The sequence below is a fragment of the Penicillium soppii genome (genome assembly GCF_028829465.1).
Source record: "Penicillium soppii strain IBT 18220 chromosome Unknown utg000007l, whole genome shotgun sequence".
NCBI classification, from domain to species: Eukaryota; Fungi; Ascomycota; class Eurotiomycetes; order Eurotiales; family Aspergillaceae; genus Penicillium; species Penicillium soppii.
In genome coordinates, this window is record NW_026643237.1 from 15,805 (window position 1) to 40,185 (window position 24,381).

General features: G+C 52.3%; 9 protein-coding genes across 9 annotated transcripts; 4 read left to right on the plus strand and 5 right to left on the minus strand.

Annotated features, from left to right (window-relative positions):
- Nucleotides 1–1,590: 1,590 nt before the first annotated feature.
- On the plus strand, nucleotides 1,591–13,944 carry nrps12 (nonribosomal peptide synthetase fmqA; the record flags this gene model as incomplete). The annotated part of the gene is made up of 2 exons (XM_057244788.1): nucleotides 1,591–2,199; nucleotides 2,269–13,944. The coding sequence occupies 2 exons, from the start codon at nucleotides 1,591–1,593 to the stop codon at nucleotides 13,942–13,944; spliced, it is 12,285 nt and encodes a 4,094-aa protein (XP_057093051.1).
- A 1,666-nt stretch (nucleotides 13,945–15,610) lies between these two features.
- N7529_009262 (uncharacterized protein) lies at nucleotides 15,611–15,871 on the plus strand (the record flags this gene model as incomplete). Its single annotated transcript, XM_057244789.1, has 1 exon — nucleotides 15,611–15,871. The coding sequence occupies one exon, from the start codon at nucleotides 15,611–15,613 to the stop codon at nucleotides 15,869–15,871; it is 261 nt and encodes an 86-aa protein (XP_057093052.1).
- A 582-nt stretch (nucleotides 15,872–16,453) lies between these two features.
- On the plus strand, nucleotides 16,454–16,794 carry N7529_009263 (uncharacterized protein; the record flags this gene model as incomplete). The annotated part of the gene is made up of 2 exons (XM_057244790.1): nucleotides 16,454–16,508; nucleotides 16,577–16,794. 2 exons carry the CDS (start codon nucleotides 16,454–16,456, stop codon nucleotides 16,792–16,794), a joined length of 273 nt encoding a protein of 90 aa, XP_057093053.1.
- Nucleotides 16,795–18,017: 1,223 nt separating this feature from the next.
- N7529_009264 (uncharacterized protein) lies at nucleotides 18,018–18,719 on the minus strand (the record flags this gene model as incomplete). The annotated part of the gene is made up of 2 exons (XM_057244791.1): nucleotides 18,018–18,487; nucleotides 18,611–18,719. 2 exons carry the CDS (start codon nucleotides 18,717–18,719, stop codon nucleotides 18,018–18,020), a joined length of 579 nt encoding a protein of 192 aa, XP_057093054.1.
- Nucleotides 18,720–18,767: 48 nt separating this feature from the next.
- N7529_009265 (uncharacterized protein) lies at nucleotides 18,768–19,179 on the minus strand (the record flags this gene model as incomplete). Its single annotated transcript, XM_057244792.1, has 2 exons — nucleotides 18,768–18,919; nucleotides 18,942–19,179. 2 exons carry the CDS (start codon nucleotides 19,177–19,179, stop codon nucleotides 18,768–18,770), a joined length of 390 nt encoding a protein of 129 aa, XP_057093055.1.
- Nucleotides 19,180–19,262: 83 nt separating this feature from the next.
- N7529_009266 (uncharacterized protein) lies at nucleotides 19,263–19,460 on the minus strand (the record flags this gene model as incomplete). Its single annotated transcript, XM_057244793.1, has 1 exon — nucleotides 19,263–19,460. The coding sequence occupies one exon, from the start codon at nucleotides 19,458–19,460 to the stop codon at nucleotides 19,263–19,265; it is 198 nt and encodes a 65-aa protein (XP_057093056.1).
- Nucleotides 19,461–20,880: 1,420 nt separating this feature from the next.
- N7529_009267 (uncharacterized protein) lies at nucleotides 20,881–21,597 on the plus strand (the record flags this gene model as incomplete). Its single annotated transcript, XM_057244794.1, has 1 exon — nucleotides 20,881–21,597. The coding sequence occupies one exon, from the start codon at nucleotides 20,881–20,883 to the stop codon at nucleotides 21,595–21,597; it is 717 nt and encodes a 238-aa protein (XP_057093057.1).
- A 60-nt stretch (nucleotides 21,598–21,657) lies between these two features.
- On the minus strand, nucleotides 21,658–23,347 carry N7529_009268 (fungal specific transcription factor domain-containing protein; the record flags this gene model as incomplete). Its single annotated transcript, XM_057244795.1, has 4 exons — nucleotides 21,658–22,403; nucleotides 22,459–22,724; nucleotides 22,782–22,970; nucleotides 23,043–23,347. 4 exons carry the CDS (start codon nucleotides 23,345–23,347, stop codon nucleotides 21,658–21,660), a joined length of 1,506 nt encoding a protein of 501 aa, XP_057093058.1.
- Nucleotides 23,348–23,412: 65 nt separating this feature from the next.
- Nucleotides 23,413–23,735, minus strand: N7529_009269 (uncharacterized protein; the record flags this gene model as incomplete). Its single annotated transcript, XM_057244796.1, has 2 exons — nucleotides 23,413–23,631; nucleotides 23,682–23,735. The coding sequence occupies 2 exons, from the start codon at nucleotides 23,733–23,735 to the stop codon at nucleotides 23,413–23,415; spliced, it is 273 nt and encodes a 90-aa protein (XP_057093059.1).
- Between the last annotated feature and the right edge of the window lie 646 nt (nucleotides 23,736–24,381).

Genomic DNA, 24,381 nt, shown 5'->3' on the forward strand with positions numbered 1-24,381 from the left:
ACAGGGTGGAGCGAAAGGGAAGAAATGAAGTGGACAACATGATAGGATTTCCATTCTGAATAGAGCCCTCCTATTGGTTGAAAACCCACAGGATTTCAGAGTGCATTTGTTATTGAATTGAAAAGAAGATCGCTTGTTTTGCCTGGTCAACTGTGGAGGATGCGGAGGCATGAGAGCCTATGAGGGGGATGTTGGGGATGTCAGGTGACATCCCACATTGGGATAGTCTCCCATGGAGTAGATAGATAGATATCTCTCGCTCTCTCTCTCTCTCTCTCTCTCTCCTTCTCTCCTCCGTCCGCAATACAATATTCAATATCTTCATATTCCATTGCCCCTTGTATGATCTCCATGAAAAAACCCGGCATTTTCAATCACCATTTTCTCAACAACCAGAGGGCCATGCAAGCTCCGATGCAAATCGGAGCAGTGCCAGATACACTATTTTAACTTCCCAAATTTTCAGAGCGATCCGAGTCCTCTAGATTAGCGCATTCGGGGTGAGAAGTTAACCTGCATTCAGGGTATGGACCCACTTTTTCCTCCCATAGTAAAGGAAAACCCTAACCTGCATTCAGGGGTGAATGCACACCCTCCCGTGGGATAGAGAGAGAGAGCGAGAGATATCTATCTATCTACTCCATGGGAGACTATCCCAATGTGGAATGTCACCTGACATCCCCAACAAAAGGTGAAGCTCAAATTGTCATCGCTCTGAATATACAGCTTATCCTAACTGTCTGTGCATCGTAGTAGTTTTTCGTGTCAAGATGGGATGGGGCTCAGGAGACCGCAGGAAACGGAGACATGGAAACCATGAACCCGCGGGTGTTTATTGGAAGCCTCCATCAATCAACACCAATATCAGAGACACTTTCCTCGCTCCCTGAAGAGTATTTGGCTGCGCCTGGGAACTGTATTCGAGATTCCAGGAGCAAAAAGCTCCTAGAGTCGACTTACACGATCTTGGAGCCGGTAGAGCTAACACGCAGATCTCACGTGAACAGCATGTGAACCGTATGCAGGAGATGAATAGTACATGCAGGAGATCAATAGTACATGCAGGAGATCAATAGTACATGTGGGTGAACGCATTGCATGAGAACACTCACCTATTAGAGCCTCACCGCTTGTAGATCAGGCACTTCCAAGACCATGAACTGACAATTTAGATCAAATCTAGAGGTTCCAGACCAGCCTTCAGGCCACTGTCAGCCCCCTTGGTGTGGCTTGATGAAGAATGTATGCAATATTTGCCCGGTTACAGCGAACCAAACCCATTTGGAGATATGCGATAGCTATTCTCAAACCCCTTGCATTTGCTCTATGGTATCATGTATACTGTAGAGATCGGAGGAATGGATGCATTGTAACATCAATAATAGACAGTAAGAGAAAGAGCATACAGTATGTGTTTCTCTTCAGCAAAACATGAGCACGTGCAGAGGATCGTACAGTATGTGATATCGATTGCCTGCATTCAAAAGGAGCGAAGGTTTGTTTATATTCATCTGAATGCCACCTTGGTCCAGAGCATTTTTCGCATAGGATATTATTACGCACCCACACACATCACGAAACGAACAGAAGATGGTAAACCAACATCCCAATGGAGGAAGTAACCTCCCCACTGAGAAATGCCTCTTCCCAATCCGCAACGACGGCAACACCTCGGTCGACAAGGATGAGACACACTGGGGGCGGACAAAACTATGCACCTGCACCTTGGAAGCAGCTGGAATCCTTCCATCCTCGTCCTGCGCTCCCTCGTGTCCGAACCAGGATCAGGAGCTCACCCCGAGCTTGAAAGCGGAGCAGAAGGATCCCATCTGCTTTCTAGCTACCGTGTGGGCTCTGATCCTGTGGGAATATGCCGAAGTCGACACAGTCCAGATCGGTGTGCATCAGACCACTGGCCCCCTCACAGCTAGGAGCGCAGAGAAGCAACACATGAAACTGTTCGCGTCTGCGCGAAGTCGTATGGGGGCGGCCTCTGATTTATTCCACATCGAGGGATGGTCGGTTTCCAACGTGAACCTGAGTCACTATCCATATTTCAATACAGGGGTTGCCCTCAGTCACGGCCAAGATGAGGAGGCAGTGAATGATAGTGGCGAGAACAAGGTAGCAGAACAATTTGTTGCCCGCAAATCGCACCAAATAGATGAAGAAGGAACAGAAGAAGAGGTAGAACAAGAGGTAGGTCTCATTTGCGCAACATATCTCTGTTTTAGAACAAAAAACATAGCTAACCCTTCTCGTGTGTAGCAATGTGCTATAACGCTGGCTCTTGATCTAGAGAAATCCGAATGGTTTCTCATGTACAAAACAGGAGTCCTGTCGAGTGGACAGGCGGACCATATGGCACCCTTTCTGGCTGAAGCGGTGATGACAGTGGCGACAAAGGCGAATACGAAAAGCATTTCTCAATTGGCTATCACCAGCAATGCGCAGCTGAACACGATCAAGGAATGGAATAGCCAAGTATTGATCCAGCCACCGTTTCCTACCATTCACCAAATTATCCACAATCTCTCCAAGGCGCAGGCCGACCATCCCGCTTTAGTGGCATCAGATGGCACACTGACATACGCCGAACTGGATGCAATTTCATCACGATTAGCACGGCATCTCCAGAGAACAGGAGTCCAGCCAGGTACATTTATCCCTGTGTGCTTCAACAAAACCTTATGGGCCGTGGTGGCCATGCTTGCTGTCAACAAAGCCGGGGCAGCATTTGTGACATTAGACGCCTCACAACCCTTGACTCGCCTGAGATCAATAGTGAAGCAACTCAATGGCCCTCCCTTGGGACTCACCTCGCCCGAGAATCAAGCGCTGATGGATAAGGTTATTACACCCACCTTAGCAGTGAATGCTCTAATCATACTCAAGCTCCCAAAGGATGAGCACGATAAGGCGGGCGAGAGCGACTGGCCAATCGATGCAACAGCGCCGTCATATTGTTTCTTCACGTCTGGTAGTACGGGCGAACCGAAGGGATGTCTTGTGGATCACGCCGCGCTGTCGAGCGTGGCAACCCACTGCAAGGCCCTGCACCTGGACTCCGCGAGCAGGGTGCTGCAGTTTGCGTCGTTTAGTTTTGGAGTTTCTTTGATTGAAATCTGGTGCACGCTCGCTGCGGGTGGGACAGTGTGTATGCCCTCGGATTCCGACAGAGTGAGCCGTCTGGCGGATGCCATCGAGGCAATGGCCATCAATTGGGCCTTTGTGACTCCCACTGTTTTGGGGACCATCGGTCCAGACGCAGTTCCCGGTCTGCGATGCATCTTGGTCGCCGGCGAGCCGCTGAAGAAAGCCCAGATCTCGCTATGGGCCAAGCGCACGCGGCTGTTCCAGGCCTATGGATTTACCGAATGGGCCGGGGTCTGTTGCGTATCGCCGCAGATTCAGTCTATCGCAGATATTGGCATCATTGGAGTCCCCGCCAATGCCCGTTGCTGGTTAATTGAGCCGGGCAATCCGCAGAGACTCGCCCAAATCGGTGCGGTGGCGGAACTGTTCGTCGAAGGACCCAGTCTCGCCCAGGGATATTTGCACAGTCCAGATAAGACGGCTCTGAGCTTCCTGGAGGCACCTACCTGGAGGCGACAGGGACCGCTAGGAGGAGAGAGGAAACTGTGCGATGTGGCAGGAAGTGTCCGCTGCTACAAGACCGGGGATCTGGCCTACTACGATTCCAACGGTCTGCTCAGATATGTCAGTCGGCAGGATCGACAGGTCAAGGTCCGTGGGCAACGTATTGACCTGGGGGAGCCTGAGTTTCATATGACTCAGTCATCGACTCTTTTCCGAAAGGCGGTGATTGATGCTATTGTGCCTGTTGATGGGGACGGGGTTGCCAGCCTCGTTGCTTTCGTGCCAGCGCCCTCCTTACCCACACCTCCAACCACATCTGGCATCGGCAACACCTTTTTTGCCATGCCAGACCAAGAATTCGTGAACACAGTTCAGCAGGTGATCAAGATCCTAGAGGAAGAATTGCCGGATGTCATGGTTCCGCGCCTATTTTTGCAAATCCAGTCCATGCCGCTGACTGTCACGGGCAAGATTGATCGACGACGACTTCGACAGGAGGCAGAGCAACTGCGACATGAGGAGTTGCTGAGATGGACCGGCGTGGATATCGCTGCCTCAGAGCCCCCGCAGACATCTCATGAAGTCTTCATCCACCAGCTCATCACCGAGCTGCTCAATCTGCCTCCGGCACAAGTCGGCATGGAGCATGATTTCTTCGCCCTCGGGGGAGACTCGGTGACGGCGATGAAGCTAGCCGGTCGGGCCAGAGCCGCTGGCGTTGAGCTAACGGCGACGCATATCTTTGCGGCTTCCCGTTTGGGTGATTTAGCCCGTATAGTCGCTGAGTTGGGTCATACCTCGTCAGATGAAATTGACTCCAACGAGCCCTTCTTGTTGCTTGATGCCCACTCTAAGCCAGTACTGATCTCCACCGCTGCCTCTGTGTGCGGGGTGGAAAAAGGCCAGATTGAGGATATCTATCCCTGCACGCCGCTCCAAGAAGGTATGCTGGCCTTGTCTGCATCCAAGCCTGGGGCATATATAGCACGGTTTATCCACAGGTTGCAGCCGCATGTTGACATTGCTCGCTTGCGCCGTGCGTGGGAGGCGGTCGTCCAGGCTAGCCCAATCCTGCGTACGAGAATTGTGACTGAACTGGACGGCAGTAGGATGTTCCAGGTCGTTCTGCGGGAGAGCTTCCAATGGGACGATGCGAACCCGGATGTGGAGGTAGACTGGGACATGTACATGAAGCGGCGAACAACGGACGCCCTCTTGGTTGGGGCCCCTCTGGTGCATGCCGCAATCCTCGCTGGGTCAGAGTCCTCCTCCTTCAAGAGCGATCCGTCGGCGATGTACTTTGTGGCGATGATGCATCATTCCATCTGTGACCGTTGGGCCTCCGGGCTGATGATGGATCTGGTGGAGAAAGCCTACACTGGCGAGTGTCTCGTGCCCAACTCGATGGCCCCTTTCATCCAATATCTCTCTGGCCAGCTCGCCAACCCCCGCGGCACAGAGTACTGGCAGTCGCAGTTCGAAGGTGTCACTGCGGAGGTGTTCCCTGCACTCCCATCTCCCCGGTACACTTCGGTGCCCACGGCAAGCTGCCATCTCTCAATTCTCTGCCAGCGCGATGCTCCGGGTGGATACACGATCTCCAATGTCATCCGACTGGCTTGGGCGGTCGTGATCAGCCATTATACCAGCTCGCCAGACGTCGTCTTTGGCGTAACAGTGTCCGGTCGAGCGGCGCCGGTGGCTGAAATCGAGAAGATTGTGGCTCCCATTGTCGCAACTGTGCCACTTCGCGTGCGGTTCCGTCCCGAGGACACCATCCTTGCGGCGCTGAAGGCCGTCCAGACCCAGTCTAGCGAGATGGTTCCCTTTGAGCAATTCGGTCTTCAGCGGATCCGCAAGGTCAGCAGGGATGCGGCCGATGGCTGTAGCTTCCAAAGTCAGCTCATTGTCCAGCCGCCGTGGGCTGACGAGAATCGTCCACTTCTGACCACACTGGAAGCCGGGTCTGCGGTGACCGGTGGCTTTGCCAGCTGGCCGCTCTCAATTATATGCAGCCTGACAGAGTCGCGGCAGGTTGATGTCACTATGGAATTTGATCCTGTGGTTACTTCAGTGCCTGCGGTGGATCGGATTCTCCGGCACTTCGAACAGACCCTACAGTTTCTACTCACAGAGCCCTTGCGCCCCTTGGAGGAGGTGCCATTTATTAGTCCAATGGACCTGGAACAATTGCGCCAGTGGAGTGGGCCGATATCTTCTCCCCGAGGCTGCCACGAATGTGTACACCACATCATCCAACAACGCTGCGTTGAAAAACCCACGGCCTGTGCTGTCTGGGCTTGGGACGGTAAGCTCACATATGCGGAGCTGGACCGGCTGTCAACTCGCTTGGCGGCACAGTTCATCAATGCAGGCGCGGTGGAAGCAGAGGTGATAGTGCCCATCTGCATGGAAAAGTCCCTCTGGACAACCGTGGCGATCATGGGAATCATAAAGGCAGGGGGCGCTTTTGTGCTGCTGGATCCGTCCCAGCCCCCGACACGCCTGGAAGGCATCTGTCGCCGAGTTAAACCTCGTTTCATCGTGACATCCCCAGCCAATCTCGAATTGGCCCAGACCTTGGTCCCTGTTGCTGTGGTCGTTGATCAGGATCAGGCACAGCACTGGCCCGCAGTTGCTGTATGCACACCCACTGTGGCTGCCCAGGAAACATCCGCATTATACGTCGCGTTTACGTCCGGCTCGACTGGCACTCCTAAGGGAGTAGTAATCGAGCACCAGTCATTTTGCTCCAGTGCACTGGCCCTCAATGCCGCCACGCACGTCACTCGTGAGTCCCGTCTGTTGCAGTTCGCCGGCTATTCTTTTGACGGCAGCATTATGGAGACGCTGAGTGCGCTGATGGCCGGAGCCTGCCTGTGTGTGCCCTCAACTTTCGAAGCCCGCAACGAGTTGGGGGCTGCAGCGCACAAGTTCCTCCTGACCCATGCCCATCTTACTCCGTCTCTGGCGCGGCATATCCTGAGAAGTGACCCGGGTTTCAGCGAGATTATTGTGAGCGTGGGAGAGCCCCTAACCCCCTCTGATGTTGCCGACTGGGCTGGTAATACCAACAAAAACGCCCCGTGTCAAGTGATGAATGGTTATGGACCGGCCGAGTGTGCGGTGTCCACCACCATTCAGCCATGCATCACCACGGGCTCGAATCCTCAGAACATCGGGTTTCCACTCGCTGGTATCTGCTGCTATGTGGTCCACCCCGATAACCATGAAATTTTACTTCCCATCGGCGCAGTGGGCGAGCTCCTCGTGGAAGGCCCCACAGTCGCCCGCGGCTATCTAGACGATCCAGTTCAAAATGATGCAGTGTTCGTCTGCTCTCCACCCTCCTGGATGCGCATGCTGCGTCCCGAAGGGCCGTATAGTCAATTGTATAAAACGGGAGACCTCGTTCGTTACGACAGCGACGGCTCACTGCAGTACGTGGGCCGTCGGGACGCCCAGGTGAAGCTGCGTGGGCAGCGCATCGAACTGGGGGAGGTTGAGAATCATGTCCGGCAATCATGGCCAGAGATTGACCAGGTTGCTGTTGAGATGATCACCTTTACAACGGCCTCTTCGTCCAACACCCAAAGCCTTGTTGCTTTCGTGGTGATGACCGACGTGGCTGACGATCACACAAACGGGGTCAGCAACGATACTCTCTTGCTCACCAACTCTCTCTTATCCTCATTCATGGAGCAAGCAGCAGCTGCGCGTGGTCGATTACAGGACAGGATGCCCTTGTTCATGGTTCCCGAGATCTTCTTGCCACTTCGCTACCTACCCCAAAGTGCATCCGGCAAGCTAGACCGACGCCGGCTGCGTGATCTCGCCGAGGGGTGCTCACCAGAACGACTGGCGTTGTATCGTGAGGATTCGTTGAACCGGTCGGCAAGGTCTCCCACCTCCAACGCAGAGCGGAAGTTGCACGAGGTTTGGGCACATGTCTTGAACCGGCCTTCCGAGGACATTGGGGTGGATGATAATTTCTATCATCTCGGGGGTGACTCCATTACTGCAATGCAGATTGTGGCACAAGCGCGGTCCAAGGGCTTTCGAGTAACTCTCGACGAAATCATGAAACATAAAACGATTTCCCAGATCACGGCCCATTCTGAGCTATACACAGCCTGGTCGAACGCCTCTAGTGGGGAGCAGTACCAGAACGAGGACGAGGAACTGAATGCCTGGTTCGGTCTATCTCCCATTCAACAGATGTTCTTGGACCATCAACCTGAGAAAGGCAGTGGGTACCGCTTCAACCAAACATTTTTGCTACGTCTCACTCGGCCAATTTCTCTGGATACATTGCACGCCACCATAGGCATTCTACTGTCCAGGCATCCCATGCTGCGAGCCCAATTTGCACGCCTGCCTGATGATGGCCGGTGGATGCAATCCGTTCTGCCGACTGCGCCAGGCGGCAATGGACAATGGACATACTGCCACTGCACTGCCCACCGATTAGAATCCTGTTCCGAGTTGAACGCTGTCACAGCGGCCAGCGCGCAGTCGATCAACATGGAGAAGGGCCCTCTGATCGTGGTTAATCTGATCGACATTGCGGAGGACGGCTCACAGCACCTCTTCCTGGCGATTCACCATCTGGTGGTTGACCTTGTATCGTGGCGCATCATCCTAGCTGACCTCAATGCGTTGCTCTCCGGGGAGACTCTGCCAGACAAGACCGATTCCATCTCATTTCAGACATGGTGTCGATTCCAGGCCCAGTATGCACAACAATCGCTGTTCCCGCAGATCGCTCTCCCCTTGACCCTGCCGGATAGTTACTATGAGGACAGCAGGTGGTTTTGGTTCAATTCGCCCGACCAGCCCAACCGCATGGGGGATACGCAGTTGCAGAGTTTTACCATGGATGAGAAAAGCACACGAATGCTGTTCAGAGGAGCCCAAGTCGCCTTTGATTGCCAACCGGTCGAGATCCTGCATGCTGCTCTTCTATACTCCTTCCTAAAAGCTTTCCCTACCCGCGATGCACCCATAATCTTCAATGAAAGCCACGGCAGAGAACCGTGGGATCCGGCTATCAATCTCGCACAGACTGTAGGTTGGTTCACAACCGTCTGGCCTGTGGTGGTGGCGGCCAACCCGGAGCAGCAGGATCGGCTCAATTTCGCCCACATCTTGCGTCAGGTCAAAGATGCACGTCGAGCAGTGCCGAACAAGGGATGGGCGTACTTTACCTCTCGCTACCTCAACCCGCACGGTCAGCGCGCCTTCCGGCAGGAACACCCGATGGAGCTCATTTTTAACTATGCTGGCGAGTTCCAACAATTAGAACATGCCAACGCGCTATTCAGTACGGAATCGCATGAAGCACAGGGCGCGTTGGACGCAGGCGACGATATCCAGCGATGTGCCATCTTCGAAGTCGGCGCATCCGTGCGAAACGGTTGTCTACGGGTTCAATTGGTTTACCCCCGCCAGATCCGACATGCAGATCTGATTGACGAGTGGGTTGAAATGTATCAGAGAACACTGGAGGCTGCAGAATCACAACTCCGGGCTGCGAGCCACATGAAGAACCATACTCGCTATACGTTGTCTGATTTCCCCTTGTTGCCATCCTTGTCGTACCCGCAGCTACAGGAACTTGTGCTTACAACATTACCGGCTCTGAGGATTTCAGTGGGCAACGTTGAGGAGATTTATCCATGCTCTCCAAGTCAGCGCGGGATGCTCATCGCCCAGGCCAAAATCGCCCACAATTATAATGCCAGTGTGACGTGGAAGATCCAATGCTCCATAGATGGACAGCGTCAGGCACCGGATCTGCAGCGTCTGTATGCCGCTTGCTGCCAGGTCATTCAACGACATGCCGCCCTGCGCACAGTATTCGTCGATAGCCCACGCGCAGATTCGTACATGGAACAAGTCGTCTTAAGACACGTTCCACCGGAAGCTGTGATCACCCAGACCACGCTGTCGGCATCCGGTCCTCTTCTTCCAGCTGCCCTGTCAAACAGTTGGCCCAAAGGGCAGTTAATGCACCGAATGAATTTGTGTCAGTGGGAGGATGACACACACGAGGAAGTCCTGCTCCGCCTCGACATGAGCCACGCGATTATGGACCGAACGACCATGCAGATCATTGAGCGCGATCTGTGCCTGGCGTACGAGGAGAAGCTTTTCCCAGGGAGAGGGCCACTGTTTAGTGATTATGTGTGCTATATCGAGCGACAGGATCGCGAGGCTGCCTCCCGCTACTGGCAAAAATATCTACAAGGTGTTGAGCCGTGTCTGTTCCCGAGCATTAACGGAGAGGACAGTGCTTCTGGCGGCCACGACGAGGAATGGGGCAACGTAGCCCGCACGTTACAACACAGTAGCCTGGGCAAAGCCACCGTGGATGAGTTTTGCCGAAGTCACAATGTCACAATGTGGAACCTGGCGGCTCTAGCCTGGGCCCTGGTGCTCCGCAGCTTCACCAATTCTGACCACGTCTGCTTCGGCTATGTCAAGTCCGGCCGCGATCTCCCCATTGATGGCATCGAAGACGCCGTAGGCGCCATCTTAAACCCTCTCACCTGTCGGGTCTCCTTGACCGGGGACCTGACGGTCCGTGATAGCATATACCAGCTGCAAGAGGAGTACCTGGAGAGTCTTGGGCATCAGTGCTTTTCGCTGTCGGACGCTCATCGGCTGGCCGGTGTTACGGATGGAGCGCTCTTTAATACCTCTGTCGGGGTTCAGAGTGGTCAGCTCTTGGAGCAGGGAGACAGGGAGCTAGAATTTACCACGCTTGCCATGGAGGATGGAGCTGAAGATGATCTGATTATATCCGTGGTCCCTGGCAGTGACCACACCACTCTCAACCTCCGATTCAAAACATGCGTTTTATCACAACTGCAGGCCTGCAACGTAATTTCAACGTTCGAGAAGGCAATCCGCTCCATCCTCACGGCCGACAACGATACTACAATTACCGCGGTCGACATCTTCAGCGAACACGATTTTGACCTGATCTCGGCCCGAAACCAGAGTCTGCCCGCTCGTGTGGAATCTTCCGTCCATCAGATCATCCGCGAGCGCTGCAACGAGTACCCGGATAGTGAGGCCGTATGTGACACAGATGGATCTTTTACTTACCGAGAGCTGGATGTACTCTCGTCACGTCTGGCGCAACATCTCACCGTCAATTGTGGTGGCGTGGCTCCTAACGAGGTGGTTCCGATTTGTTTGGAAAAGTCCCGCTGGACGCCTGTAGCGATGTTGGGGGTATTAAAGGCTGGTGGCACATTGCTATTGCTCGATACCTCGTATCCCCAACAGCGAAGAAAAGAGATCTGCGCTGAGGTCCAGGCCCGAATTGTGGTCACCTCATCGGCGCACAGCTCCATCAGCAATGAGCTCGCATCCACTGTAGTGCTCGTGGGACCGGACCACTGTGCCTGGGAGGTAGAAGGCCAGTATGATGGTGACGCCACCAGCATCGCGCTTCCCATTGTGCAGCCCGACCATGCCTTGTATGTGGTCTTCACTTCAGGCTCCACAGGCAAACCCAAGGGGCTTGTCATCGATCATAGCTCTTACTGTACGGATGCCCGAGATCATATCGCGGCCTGGAAGCTCACCCGGCACTCCCGAGTGACACAATTCTCCTCCTACGCATTCGATATGAGTATCCTTGAACAGTTGAGTGTTCTCATGGCGGGGGCTTGTATTTGCGTGATCTCCGACCAGCAGCGCAAAAATAGCTTCAGCGATGTCGCCTGCACTCTCAAAGCAAACTTTGCCATGCTAGTTCCCTCGGTGGCCCGTCTCTTTCGTCCCGGGGAACTGCCCACGATCGATACCATCATGCTGGCAGGCGAGTGTATGACGGAGACGGATGTCTCTTCCTGGGCGCCTCATGTGCGGTTGATCAATGGCTATGGGCCTGCGGAGTGCTCTGCCTTGGCTGTCGTCCAGTCGTCAATTTGCGCCACGAGCGACCCGCGCAATGTTGGACATCCCGTAGGATGCGTACTGTGGGTGGTCGACAGCAACGACCACGAAAAGCTGGTTCCTCAAGGAGCCATTGGTGAGTTATTGATCGAAGGTCCAATTGTAGGCCGTGGTTATATCAACCAGCCCGAAAGGACCGCACAGGCATTTATCGAGCCCCCGGCCTGGCTGCGGGCACTGCGACCGCCCCAGGCGAGTTGTCCCCGTCTCTACAAGACCGGCGATTTGGTTCGGTCAAATACAGATGGGTCTCTGATTATCATCGGCCGCAAGGATCGCCAAGTCAAATTACGAGGACAGCGGTTAGAGCTGGCTGAGGTCGAGGTCCATGTGCATCGGTGCTTCGATGGCGTTGCTCGCGATGTCGTGGCGGAGATGATTATGCCGGCCGGAAGCACCAAATCTCAGCTCGTGGCCATGGTCCTTTGGCAGGAAGAATTTGACCAAGAAGACGAATGCAAAACCAACGAGTCTCATACCTTGAGAGCTCCTAGCGACATATTCGCAGAGCGAGTGGCCGCCGTGGAGATCCGACTACGCCAAACGGTCCCTGATTTCATGGTGCCCGCCATTTTCCTCCCTGTTTTGCACATGCCTCGAACGCATTCAGGAAAGGTGGATCGGAACTGTCTGCGTAATCTCGTCACATCCATGTCGTTGGACAAATTACAGAGCTATCGGGCCTCCTCATCGTCGTCCTCTGCCGAGAATCATCTCTTCAGCGACGCCGAGCGTGCTCTGAGAAACATCTGGGCAACGGTTCTGGATCTTCCTATCCAGACCATTAGCGCAAGCGATAACTTTTTCTTCCGTGGCGGCCACTCCATCGATGCAATGAGGGCCGCTGCACTCGGTCGGGCTGCAGGCATGAGCTTCGGCGTGGCGGACATCTTTGCCCATCCCACCCTGTCAGAGTTGGCAAGAGTGGCAGTCCCCAAAGACACCGCCGAGGAGAATTCGTGGCAACCATTCTCCTTGAGTCCCATCGAGGACGCCAAGGCGTTGCATGCACATTTGTGTGCAAAGAACATTGTTCCGATGAAAAGCACGCTGGAAGATTTGCTTCCCGTTACGCAGGCTCAGCACTTCTTTATCCAGAGAAAAACATTCCATTCGTACAACTGGGCGATCAAAGGGCGCTCACTCAGCATGGATCGGCTTCGCACCGCGTGTCAAAGGCTGATGGAGCGATACAGCATCCTCCGCACCAGCTTCGTGGAACATGACGGGTGTCCGGTTCAACTCGTGTTGGCAGACTTCGATGTCGAAATACGTGAGATCCAGTGTGGGCCAGAGCAGGAGCCCTTGGAAGTCTGTAAATCGCTGTGGGATCGTACGGATTGGCCCACATTGAACGTCATGGGGGGCGTTCTGCCGGTGAGGTTTACTCTTGCCTCTCGTCCGGGGGAGCAGCATGTCGTCCTCACGATCCAGATCTCACATGCCCAATGGGATGGTGTCTCCATTCCGCGGCTATTCAGCGATTTCGCTGCCATCTACAATGAAACCCCGCTGCCGCCCACCTCCGACTTTGCTCGATATATATACCACCGAGTTTCGTCCACAGCAGAGGATATCAAACAGGACCCGGCGTTCCGGTTTTGGCGGGAGTATCTCGACGGCGCCAAGATGGTCATTCCATTTGCACCCCCTCCACCCACTCTCTGTGCAGAGCCGGCCGCCGCAACGCAGTCTGATCAGACCCTCTGGACGTTCAAGGGAATCTCCCCACCTCCCTCCTTGCCTTTGGGGGTGACAATGGCCACTTTAGTGAAAGCAGCAAGTGCTTTCTTCCTTTCCCGTCATCTCGGTCAACGAGATGTAGTTTTTGGACACACAGTCAACGGACGAAACCTACCGCTTGATAACATTGAATCACTCCTGGGGTGCTGTCTCAATTTTATCCCTCTACGAGTCACCTTTCCTGAAGACCCGGCCGAGTGGACGGTCATGGATCTTCTAAATCATGCGCAAACTCAATATACTCGGGCCCTCTCCCATGAACATGTCGAGCTCCGCGAGATTTTCCAGCACAGTACAAACTGGCCTTCAGAGACGCCACTGAGCTTCATTGTACAACATCAGAATATCGATCTGAGTTACAGCCTTCCCTTACAGGGAGCTATCGTTGACGGAGAGGAGGAAGATGACGGTCCCCTTGATGTCCAGTTTTCCAGATTCGCTCGCTTCGATCCGTTAGACGAAGTCTGGGTATTCACTGAGCCACATGCGGATCGATTAGAGGTTCAGATCTGTGCCAGCTCTCGCGTCCTGCGTCAAGAACAGGCTACGAACCTGTCTAATGACATCTGTGCCATTATCGAGAAGTTTGCTGCCGACCCAGCGGCAAAATTACTCGATATTACATTGTAGGCCGTCTGTTTGTTGCGCGAGCTACGATTCCTTTTCAAATATTAATGATGTTTCATTTCACACAGCGTGGAACCCACGCAGTCTCTAGAAGTTAATTCACGTTCTATATTTCCCTAACCAACAGTGATACGACACCACTGTGAAGGAGTAGTAGGAACACATGGCCTAGATAGCATATGCAGAGTAGTGTATAAATGAAACTAGATAGTTGTCATCTCCGAGAGCATCTACTTATACACTGCTTATTCTTATGATTCGAGGCTCCCTAAGTTTACTCGACTATTGAAGTAGCCGTGGAGGCTCATGGCTTTCCTGACTACAGTATGATTGTTAAACTAGACCAATGTCTCACAACCTCCCTATCCCACGGGGGGGGGCGAACTCTGGCAGAGTTCGCTGTTAGGGCTTCCGGTTCCCGTCTGCGATTAGCGGAAAAAGAAGTGGGCCCCGCCTGGGTTCAGTCTAACTTGCGACCCAGGGTTCAGGGTCCAAATCACCCCCGTTCCGTCTATAAATTTGCAAAGTTCTAAGCGAGCATAGATATTATCTCCCATTTCGATCTTAGCCGCGCCGGCTTACTAGTTGTGGAGAACCTGGCGATTGAAAATCGGAGATGTTTTGATAGGGTGCGGGTAAGGAACTTGGCGGGGTTGCGACCGCGGCCTCAGGCATCACTTCCGCAATTAATGGAGGAGGATGGGCCGTCGTATCACCTCAACCATCTCCGTCGACCGGGATCAGGGGAGTTAGTAGATAGATGATTTGGGGGTTGGATCCGATCCCTAGTTACGGTCGGAATGACTTTGAAACAATTTTACCGTAGACTTTGTGTTGAACATTCACCACATTCACGCACGCACTACTATACATATATCATTATCAGCCGAATCCACTTCCACTTTTAATAATAGAACATCAACTTTTTCACCGGCCGTCGACCGACCCAGTTATCGTCTACAAACGATGCGAGCATGCCATGAGACCGCGAGAGGTCTTGAGATATCTTTAATCACCCCACCATCGGCTTCCTATGCCGACTGCCCGCCGTATCAGCGACGTGATTCAACGTTAGGACCGTGCAGAGCAATGCGACGAATGGCAAGCTATAACCGTAGTCACGGTCCCAATCCCCAATCTACCGGTATATCCGGATGGTATCTTATGCGAGAAGGGCCAGTTCTATGGTTTTATCGCGAGGACCGCTGCGACTATGCGCAAGCACTAGCGTGAACAGCATCACTGGGTCGCACCGGCAAACCGTAGCGGTCGTAGGAAACCGCTAGGTCTATCGGTCGCCGAGCAGCATTTTCAGCAATCCACCCGAGTCGTCCAATACCAGCGCGCATTTGTCCAGGGCCTAGGATCTTATTACATTCGCGTTCAGACGCTCGGGGCCGAGGCGATCCCCGCGGCCGATCCGTCACCAGCATCCGAGGTCAGCGATCGGCTCATAGATCAGATCGAACGGGCCTACACCGAAAGGAATACGCTACCCCAGCTGATTGAGGCCGGCCAGCGAGACGAGGCGAATCCATAGCTTCGCCGGACCCAGTGGGCCGTATATCTTCAGGGGATTAACCCGTAGGACCTCGTGGACTGCGTCCGTGCCCCCGATCCCGAAGCGCCCGATCAGACCGAGCAGGCCGCCTATACAATTTGGAATTCAATGGCCACTATAGCTCGCATCAGCCAGTTGATCTACACCAAAACGAGCCACACGATTCGGTGCGAGGCTGTTCGGACTGAGCGGGATCGCCTGCCACATCAACCACTACAAGCATATATGGATGGTGATAATGTTAAGCGACACACGGTCCCATGGCAGCAGATTCTCATGTTTTTCACGCGCACGCAGGCCCCACATGATTGGGCTAGCCCCCACTACAGGTTTTCCAAACGCCAGCGAGCGGCATGGGCCACATTATAGAGACTAGCCCAGGCAGAGCTTGGTGCCTCACCCATCGTAGGCCAGGGCAGAGCAGGCCATTCCAACGCCGGCCAGGGCAGGGCAGGCCATTCCAACACAGGCCAGGGCAGGGCAGGCCATTCTAACGCCGGCCAGGCCAACACAGGTGTCAGGACCCAAGTACTAAGCAGGTCTGACGATATATATCTCGCAGTCTATGTGAGACTGCGAGATATATATCGTCAGACCTGCTTAGTACTTGGGTCCTGACACGTCGGCTCTATCAGATCACTTAGGCCGAAGGGACCGCCTTCTCTAAATTCCTACCACGGCTAGAGAAGAAGTTCGCCGACGCTAGAGCTCTGGATTGGCCCGACGAAGCGAAACGATAGATCTTGCTAGGATCGTTAAATAGCACTATAAGCGGTCCGCTTATGAATCGTGGTATTCCCGCTACCTTTTCGGGACTTGTTAGCCGACTATATGAGATTAGCACGGATATAGACGTATTGAACATTAATAAGCCGTCGTCACGTCGCACCGCTAATTCCAATAATAGCGATAGAATAGACTGGACTCCGACGACCTCTATTAACCGTACTGATGCCCTCGAAGATCGCAGACGTAACGGTACCGAGTAGCGGCCGAAACGGGCACGGTGGGTCAGCGAAGATGAAATGCACGACCGCCGTCGAGAAGGAAGATGCCTCCGTTGCGGGAAAACAGGGTGCCGTATTGCCGAATGCCCTTACTTGCCGGCTCAAAGGCTAGAGGCGAACAGAGTAGCAGCTAGTTCTGCTAAGAAGGAAGATCGTTCCGCTACCGAATCGGTAGCGAAACCCAAACGGAAAACACGTGTTGTGAAGTCGAAACCAGTTGCCGAGAGCGAGTCGAGTAGTAATAAGTACGCAACAACTAGTGGTAGCGAGTCGGAAAACGAGTAGCTCCTGTTCTGAGCCGCGAGCAGGAGCGAAAGGGGGTCGAGAAGCTAGCGACCCGACGCCGCATACAGTCCGGTTAGATATGCCAACTGGCGTTCATCCAGTGTTCCACGTTGAATTGGTGCGGCCGGCTGCATCGGACCCGTTTTCGTCACAAATCGTTGACGATACGCAGCCGGCACCAATTAAAGTCGATAGCGAATTGGAATATGAGGTGGAAGAGATTCTCGACTAGCGAGAGAAGCGCTGGTCGAAACACGCAGATAGAAGTGTTGGTAAGATGGGCTGGTTATGCAGAGACGACATGGGAGAGATTGGACGTTGTAGAGAATTGTTCGGCATTGGATAGGTACGAGAAGCGATTCGGTTCCGTTCCGGGACCTTCTCGCCACCGGATCGACGACGACGGAGACATCGTTATCCCCGCTGTGAGATTACATCGTTGTTAAAGGGAGAGGAGGGGGGTACTGTCACGGGCCAGTGTGATCCCCTAAGGTTTCCAGGTTCTGCTGTGTCAGCAGAACCTGGGAGCGGAAGTGGGCCTAAGGCATTTTGATGCCTTGGGCACTACTTGCTACAAGTAAAACTGGGTTTCTCACTAAGCGATGCCTTGGCATTATTATGTAATTTACTATTATATACTCGGTGCCTCGGGCATCCAATGAAAACCATCTGATCCTTAAAGTATCACACCAGAGCCCACTGGATATCACGTGCTACCACGTGACCCACACCTGGGGTTATTATGGAGAACCCCGCGTCAAATAGTTCCTTTCCTCAAGATGAATGTAAACAGCATGTTGGCCTAGCCTTAATTGAATCAATTTAGCTACAGCCCTTCACACATATAGCCCTCTAGCTAGTGTGCACTGCACCGTTGAATATGTACACGGGGTAACTTCACCACATGAAACAAATTTGCACTTCGGGCATCAGATTTCAGCACCCCTTATTCGCCAATCATTCGGTTTCATCATAAACGTAATGACTGCCTTAATGACCTTACGTCAGGTTTCCATGCTCTCCTATTCCTTTTCGCTTATCCCCTCCTAAGCTAATAGAGATGCTTTCTCTCGGTCTAGAAAATCATATAGCATCTTCGTGTGAGGTCCTAGGAGTGCTGAATTCAACTGATGTGTGAATTTGCCCGTGGTTAACCGTTGGAAAACGTCTTTCCGGTGTTTAATAGCACTAACAGGTGTCCATCGCAACACCGATGCTCGGAGCTAGACCTTCGCCCACGGTGGGGGATCAATTTCCTTATTCTCCATCGTTGCATCCCGTGCAAGGATATGCGCTTGAGTCGCAATCTCTTCAACCTCTTCCACTAGCGGCCGTAGGTTGATTTTAGAGTCCATGTCCGGCAATTCGCTGGTCCCCGCGGTAATCTGGGTTATAAGAGCCTGCCCACCCTGAAGATGCGGATTCGCGAGCGACAGCAAGACAGCAGGGTTGCTCACAACGATCGTGGTGTGTATTTTCCAGAGTGACATCTGGAAACGAGGGAGCATCGTCCCGATGTACGAGGCAGCCTCCAACACCGCTCCCAATTGGGCGTAGTGAGCGTTGAGCGCGTCGTCGTTGCCGACAGTCCCTTTGGACGAGAAAATGTCGACTTGTTTGACGCAGACAACTAGGCGTATCCCCACTAAGCCATTGCGGACGTTGATATTGGTGACCAGCCACAGGGCGGGCACTCAGTGTTTCACGGTTGGCCAGACTTGTTGCCACACCACCACCGGAAGTCCATCTGGTCCCGGGGCTCTCCACGACGCCATCATCATAAGGGCTGCTTCGATTTCATGTGGAGCGATCGTACCCATCGGGAGAGCACCTGGTTGCTGGCCTTCCCCTTGCAGCTTATCTGGAATGTTGGGCAACGGAGGGAAGAAAGCCTCAATGAGTGCGTGGGCTTTTTCCTCGGTCATGGTTGATCGTCCGGTTTGTCGAGCGCAGAATGGGGACGGCCCTATGTATTATTCCCCAGGCTCAAGATACTGCGCCGCTTTCCATATGGTGTCGGTGTTATTCAGGAACTCTCGCCAATGTCGACGCTTCGCGTCCCGGATCGCGCGGTGGTACTGTCTCCTCAGGTATGATGCGGTGTCTTCTAGCTCAGCCAGGGAGACTCTATATCGTCGAGCACGTACGTGTCGCGTCACTTGGGAAGGTCGTCTCAATTGCACGGTGCTCTGACCCATGTTCAACCGGATGAATGCGACACTGTGTCATCCGTTTACCCAAGCCCCTCGATGTGAGGACAAGGTCAATGATCGACCGCTGTGGGCCCTGCTCGTAGGTGATGGTCCCCCGTGGCACTAAGCTTGACAAGCCCCAGTCCGCCACTAGGAGTAGAATTGACTCTCCTTCGCCTTGGTGGGCCTGCATTGCTACCTGGCTTCATTCCCAGAGCTAATAGTGGCGGTTGAAGTCTCCACGATGAGTATGTCGAGCTCCTCCCCGTATTAGTCTCAGACCCATTGATAGGCATGACGGATTGCCTCTAGCGCGTGTTCCAAAGTCCGAATTCCGTCGAGGTCTCCTTCCGGGGGAATGTAAACAGACACTGCGAACGTTGGCGGCGGTGTAAAGAGCACCACAGCGGCGATATCGGGCGATGCGACATCGATGTGTTTGTGCGGGAATGGCGTTTTGTTCACCCAGATCATGCTGCGGTACTACCAAGGGGTTAGACTGCCTATTTGCTGTCTTGGAGTGCTAGACATACATATCTCAAAACGGAATATATAATAAGAAGGCCTTGACTATGCTATCTTACACTCCTTCAACATCTAACCTGTACATGATTTTCCCTGCAAATCCAGTCATATATGACACAATATATACAGCCTTACATAATGTATATATCTAGTTAACTATCTCTAAAATTCTAGACCTATCGGAGGCCTCTAGACCTCGGCAGTCTGGCGTGCGACCCACTTTTCCTACCATAGTAAAGCAAAAACCCTACCCTGCAGTCTGCTAGACTGCACCACCCCCCGTGGATAGTGTTTACGTTCCTTGTACTTTACGGTACCTCGATGGAGAAACTACATGAATATAGGATAGATCAATCCATTCGATTGTGTAGTCTAAAAGTAACATATGATTTTATTGATATTATTTTCATTACTGGAAAACCCGAAAGTAGTTAGGCACTAAATATCCAAATTTTCAAAAATTATAGTTTACCGCTGAAACGCATCCGAATATTTGACTTCGCTCCAAATTATGGGTATTCGGCGCTCTGTCTGTATGTATTATCAAACATTGACTTAGGCGAATATGTATCCTAACCCGTACCTATCTCGGCTATACCTTCTTGGATGCTCCGGACAGCTGTTTGAAGTAGACTAATAGAGCTTCTTGGTTGGCGTGCCGACCAACTAGGAAGACTCTTTCTTGATGTAAATGAGAGTTGCGGCACGAAGTGCTTCATTCTATTTTATGAGGCGCTGACTTTCGGCCTATCTTGTGATTTATAACTCCCATAATGTGGAGTAAAGTCTCAGAATCTTTAGTAGCCTGCTGGGGATGTGGCTATTTGGATGGAAACTGCAACAACCAGCGCACGGTATCAGAAGAACATTGGTAGACCTGATGCTATTCATATCGTGTGGGCCTTTTCCAATTCAACTCAATGTGCCCGCTCTGCGACGCCATTCTGCCATGCATAATAAGGGTTTGATGGCTCCAATTTATATGCTAAGGTGTGCTGCACACTCTGAATACCTCCGTCCGCCAAATGACTCCTCGCTGGAGCCGGCCGGAGATCCTCCCTAGATACGAAAGGTCGAAGGCGAAATCGTACTTAACGGGATATTATCTCACCATTTCTAGAATCTTCCACTATGCATTTAAAATCGAGAAACCACCGACACGGTTCATAAATTTACCACGTTGCCGTGCCAAGAATATCGACCACGGAGAACGGGATCCTTGAAACAGCCCGCTCCGCGATTATGGCATCCGGAAAATGGCAGTATTTAAGCCTCGGAAACACGGCCAACAGTATTAACTATCAACATACAGACAAACATCATTTAATACACATCCTTCAATACTCCTATCAAAAGGACTCCTACCAAGATGGCTCCCATCCACGTTGGCTGCCCGCTCTTCGATTACCAGACGATCGACATCATTGGACCATGCGATCTGCTCAATTCCGCGAGTAAAATGCTCCTGGAGGGTATCAATTACTACGCCCCCGTGGATCCGAAGCTTCTTGCAAAGGCGCCCGAATTTGTCTTCCACCATATCGGAGAGACCATGGAGCCGGTGCACCTGCTTACAAGCTCTGTAACGGTAGTGCCTACGGTCGCGGTGGACGATGTCCCCGAATTGGATATTCTCATCGTCGGTGGAGATATCCCTGCGGAAACCAAGCTGCCTCCGAAATTGCAGGACCTCATTCGCCGCCATGTTGCCTCTGGAAAGTTACTGTTTACGACCTGCACCGGAGCTGCGGTTGTTGCAGCCACCGGCGCTCTAGACGGCAGGAGAGCCACAGTCAATAACCTCGAGTACAATTGGATTAAAAAGAGATATCCGAATGTCAAGTGGACAAAGGAGAAGAAGTGGATTGTTGACCGCAACGTTTGGACTGGGAGTGGAGCTGTGGCGGGGATGGATATGGTCGCCCACTGGATCAAAGAAACTTATGGGCTAGACCTTCTTATTCAGGCGGCATTGTCGCTTGATTATGAGCCACGGGATGTTGACGGACATTACAGTGTTCTGCCCCAGCGATACGATTCGACTGGAAACAAGATTTCCACCCATGTCTTTCCCGACGAGATCTGAGGTATTTTTATGCTGAAATTGCAGTTTCGCGGATTCGAGGTCTGGAGCATGGATCACTTGTCAAAATTCTAAAGATGATGAACCTGTCATGCTAGAAAGTGTATCCATCAAAAAAAGATCACCCCAAAGCTTCTCATCTTCTATACTCTGGACTTCCGTAGTAATAGCGCTTTGTAGTGTGGATAGATCCTGAGCCTGGGCGACTTGACGGCTCGAATACCGCACTGCAGGGCAGCGGTGCTGCCCTTGAACAGATGAGGCTGTGTTATTCGAAGCCTTAAGCTCGTGATGAGCATGGCGGCTATCAAAAACCTGTGCGGGATTCTCTTTTGCCAATGCATAGGAAGTTCTTACACTTCCCATGATCTCGGGCAGCCTTGAAAAGAGGCTCTTGGTTGGTATTTGCCTATCCGGCAATGGCTTAATAACCTGTAAATGAGACAACAGTGTATCAATGTATTCTTGTAGATCCACAATTTGCTGTGTAATCTCCACGTTCCACTGGGGTACTTCTGGCAGTCCCACGGACAACCTGTACAGCACAAAGACAGTCAAAATAACTTGACACCACACAGAAAATGGCAAGCCATTTTGCTCCGTAGCGGGCAGAGCGAAAAATGAATCGAGATATTCTTTCGTAGAGCTGACGCATTTGATCAAGTTGCTGATAACCATTGGAGGTACAGATAAGACGGTAGAATATTCCTGCGCCTTTGGAGATGGAGGTCTTCTCTGCCCGTAGCAATATACCAAGCCCATTTCTTGAATCCGAATCTTGACGGCATAATAGCCGTTTATCAGCAACACTAGGAATTTTATGTCAGCTAATTGAGAAGCTCTCTAACCTTGAGATGTTCCTACCCTTGTTGCGAAGATCCGTCGGTAGAGTCGACCACCATTCTTCTAACCACGTCGTGAATCGTTCAGCATGGATGTACAACCGAGGACTATGAATGCCTTCTGACCGGTGAGTCTCGCAGACCTCCTCGGTGAACCGTAGTACCTCTGTCATTGGGTATATCAAGAGGTCTGTCTCAAATTCTGGTTGTTGTTGCAGCATCATAGCACATCGAAGCATGTCCTTATGGAATTGCAGATTGTTGGGCTTCCCCGAAGACATTGCTATTCTATTGAAGTCAGCTCAAGCCTATTAGCGCTTATCTAGATAGGGCATGGCATCTTACATGTTAGACATGTAATAGCAGCCTAGATAAGCACGGCACGCTTCCCGGATATAAGTATCACTTAGCTCGGTTCGCGGCTCAACCAAGTCGGCAGCCTCTTGATCGAGGCGAAGGTCAATTACCATGCTGATTGCGATTTGTAAATACTGGTATGCTTGCTGACTTCCTGGAACAAAGTGGAAATGGAACCTGACATTGGTCAGCTTGCAAGTGCCCCTGAGGCCGACAACATAGAAGGTAATGTGGGAATTGAGATCTTACCAGGCAAGGTGGACAAGTAATCCCTGGAGCAGGTCTAGATCCTTCTCGCCAGCCATGACAACCCGCTGGCTGAGGGATTCTTTAAATTGTCTGATCAGAGCGTCTTGAAGATGACAGTATTTCGAGGAAGCAGCAGCAACCGCTGCAAGCAATAGAAAGGGGCGATCTTCAGCCATTGATGCAGCAGTACAAGAGTATGGAAGCCGCACGAATGGAAAGTAGGACGCCATGCCGCGAAACCTGTCTAGAAGATGCTCGAGGACGACAGTACTGAGTCCCAAGTCGGTGACCCACGCGGCGTCCATGGTAGTGGACAAGTCCCACGGATTTTCTAGGGTATTTTCAGTGGTATTCTGGCTTTCGCTCGACTCTAGGCCTTCGCCCACTTCACAATTAGGCAGGGACTCTTGGCGTATCCATTCAGGTGTTTGGTGTGTCCTGTCGCTAGGATATTCGGGAATTGCAGGCGGTCCAAAATCGGTATCAACCGGGGGTTGGCTTCCACAAAGGGGAGCGCTCGAGCGCGAAAGAAGACCGATGATATTGGTGAGCTTGGACTCAAGATCGACCAGTCGCCTTCATCCCCTCCCTATCAGTATCAATGACATGTTGACTGGAGAGCTCTCTAGGCTAACTTACGGTTTTGCTCGTTGTGTAACTCGAGCTCGCTGTCTTAGCTCTGAAAATACACATTGAGAGTTTGATCTGGCACATCTACTCAAATTAGCCTGAGATGAAGTATACGGTCAGGGATGTGACGCGCACTTAGTACAAGGTTGTTCCCCTCCGGGTCTAATACATTTCACCTTGAGGACACGGCATTTCTCGCACGCGGGTGTCGCTCTCTTCCGCTGACGAGATGAGTCTATCAGGATTGCGTTATCCATGATCAGTCACTCATGTCTTTCGTGATCTCAATCTTGTAGGCTCGAAAATGAGGGGCTTCTATATGCTAAGACTGTTCATGACACCGTCAAATCAGGCATTTCGGCTGACAAATCCACCCCCTGCCCCTCATCTGAGTGGTATGACTCGAGAGGGAGCATCGATGTTGAAAGTGGGTCCCGCCGCCTCCGAGTCATCTGGCCTCGTGAGATTCATAAAGCTTTTGTTTATTTATGCGCATGTCAAACGTGAAACGTCTTCTTGTTGAATGTTTTATTCGTTTGAGGGAAATCATACTGCATGCTCAATCTGTCTAATTGATTTAATTTAATTGATCATCACCGTTTAGCAGCAAAAGGAAGGATGGGTTTTATTAGATGTTATTGGCTTATTGGTCTCCACTTACTCTGATGTCCGTGCATTTTCTATCCTACGGGGGCAGCTGCAGTCTGCC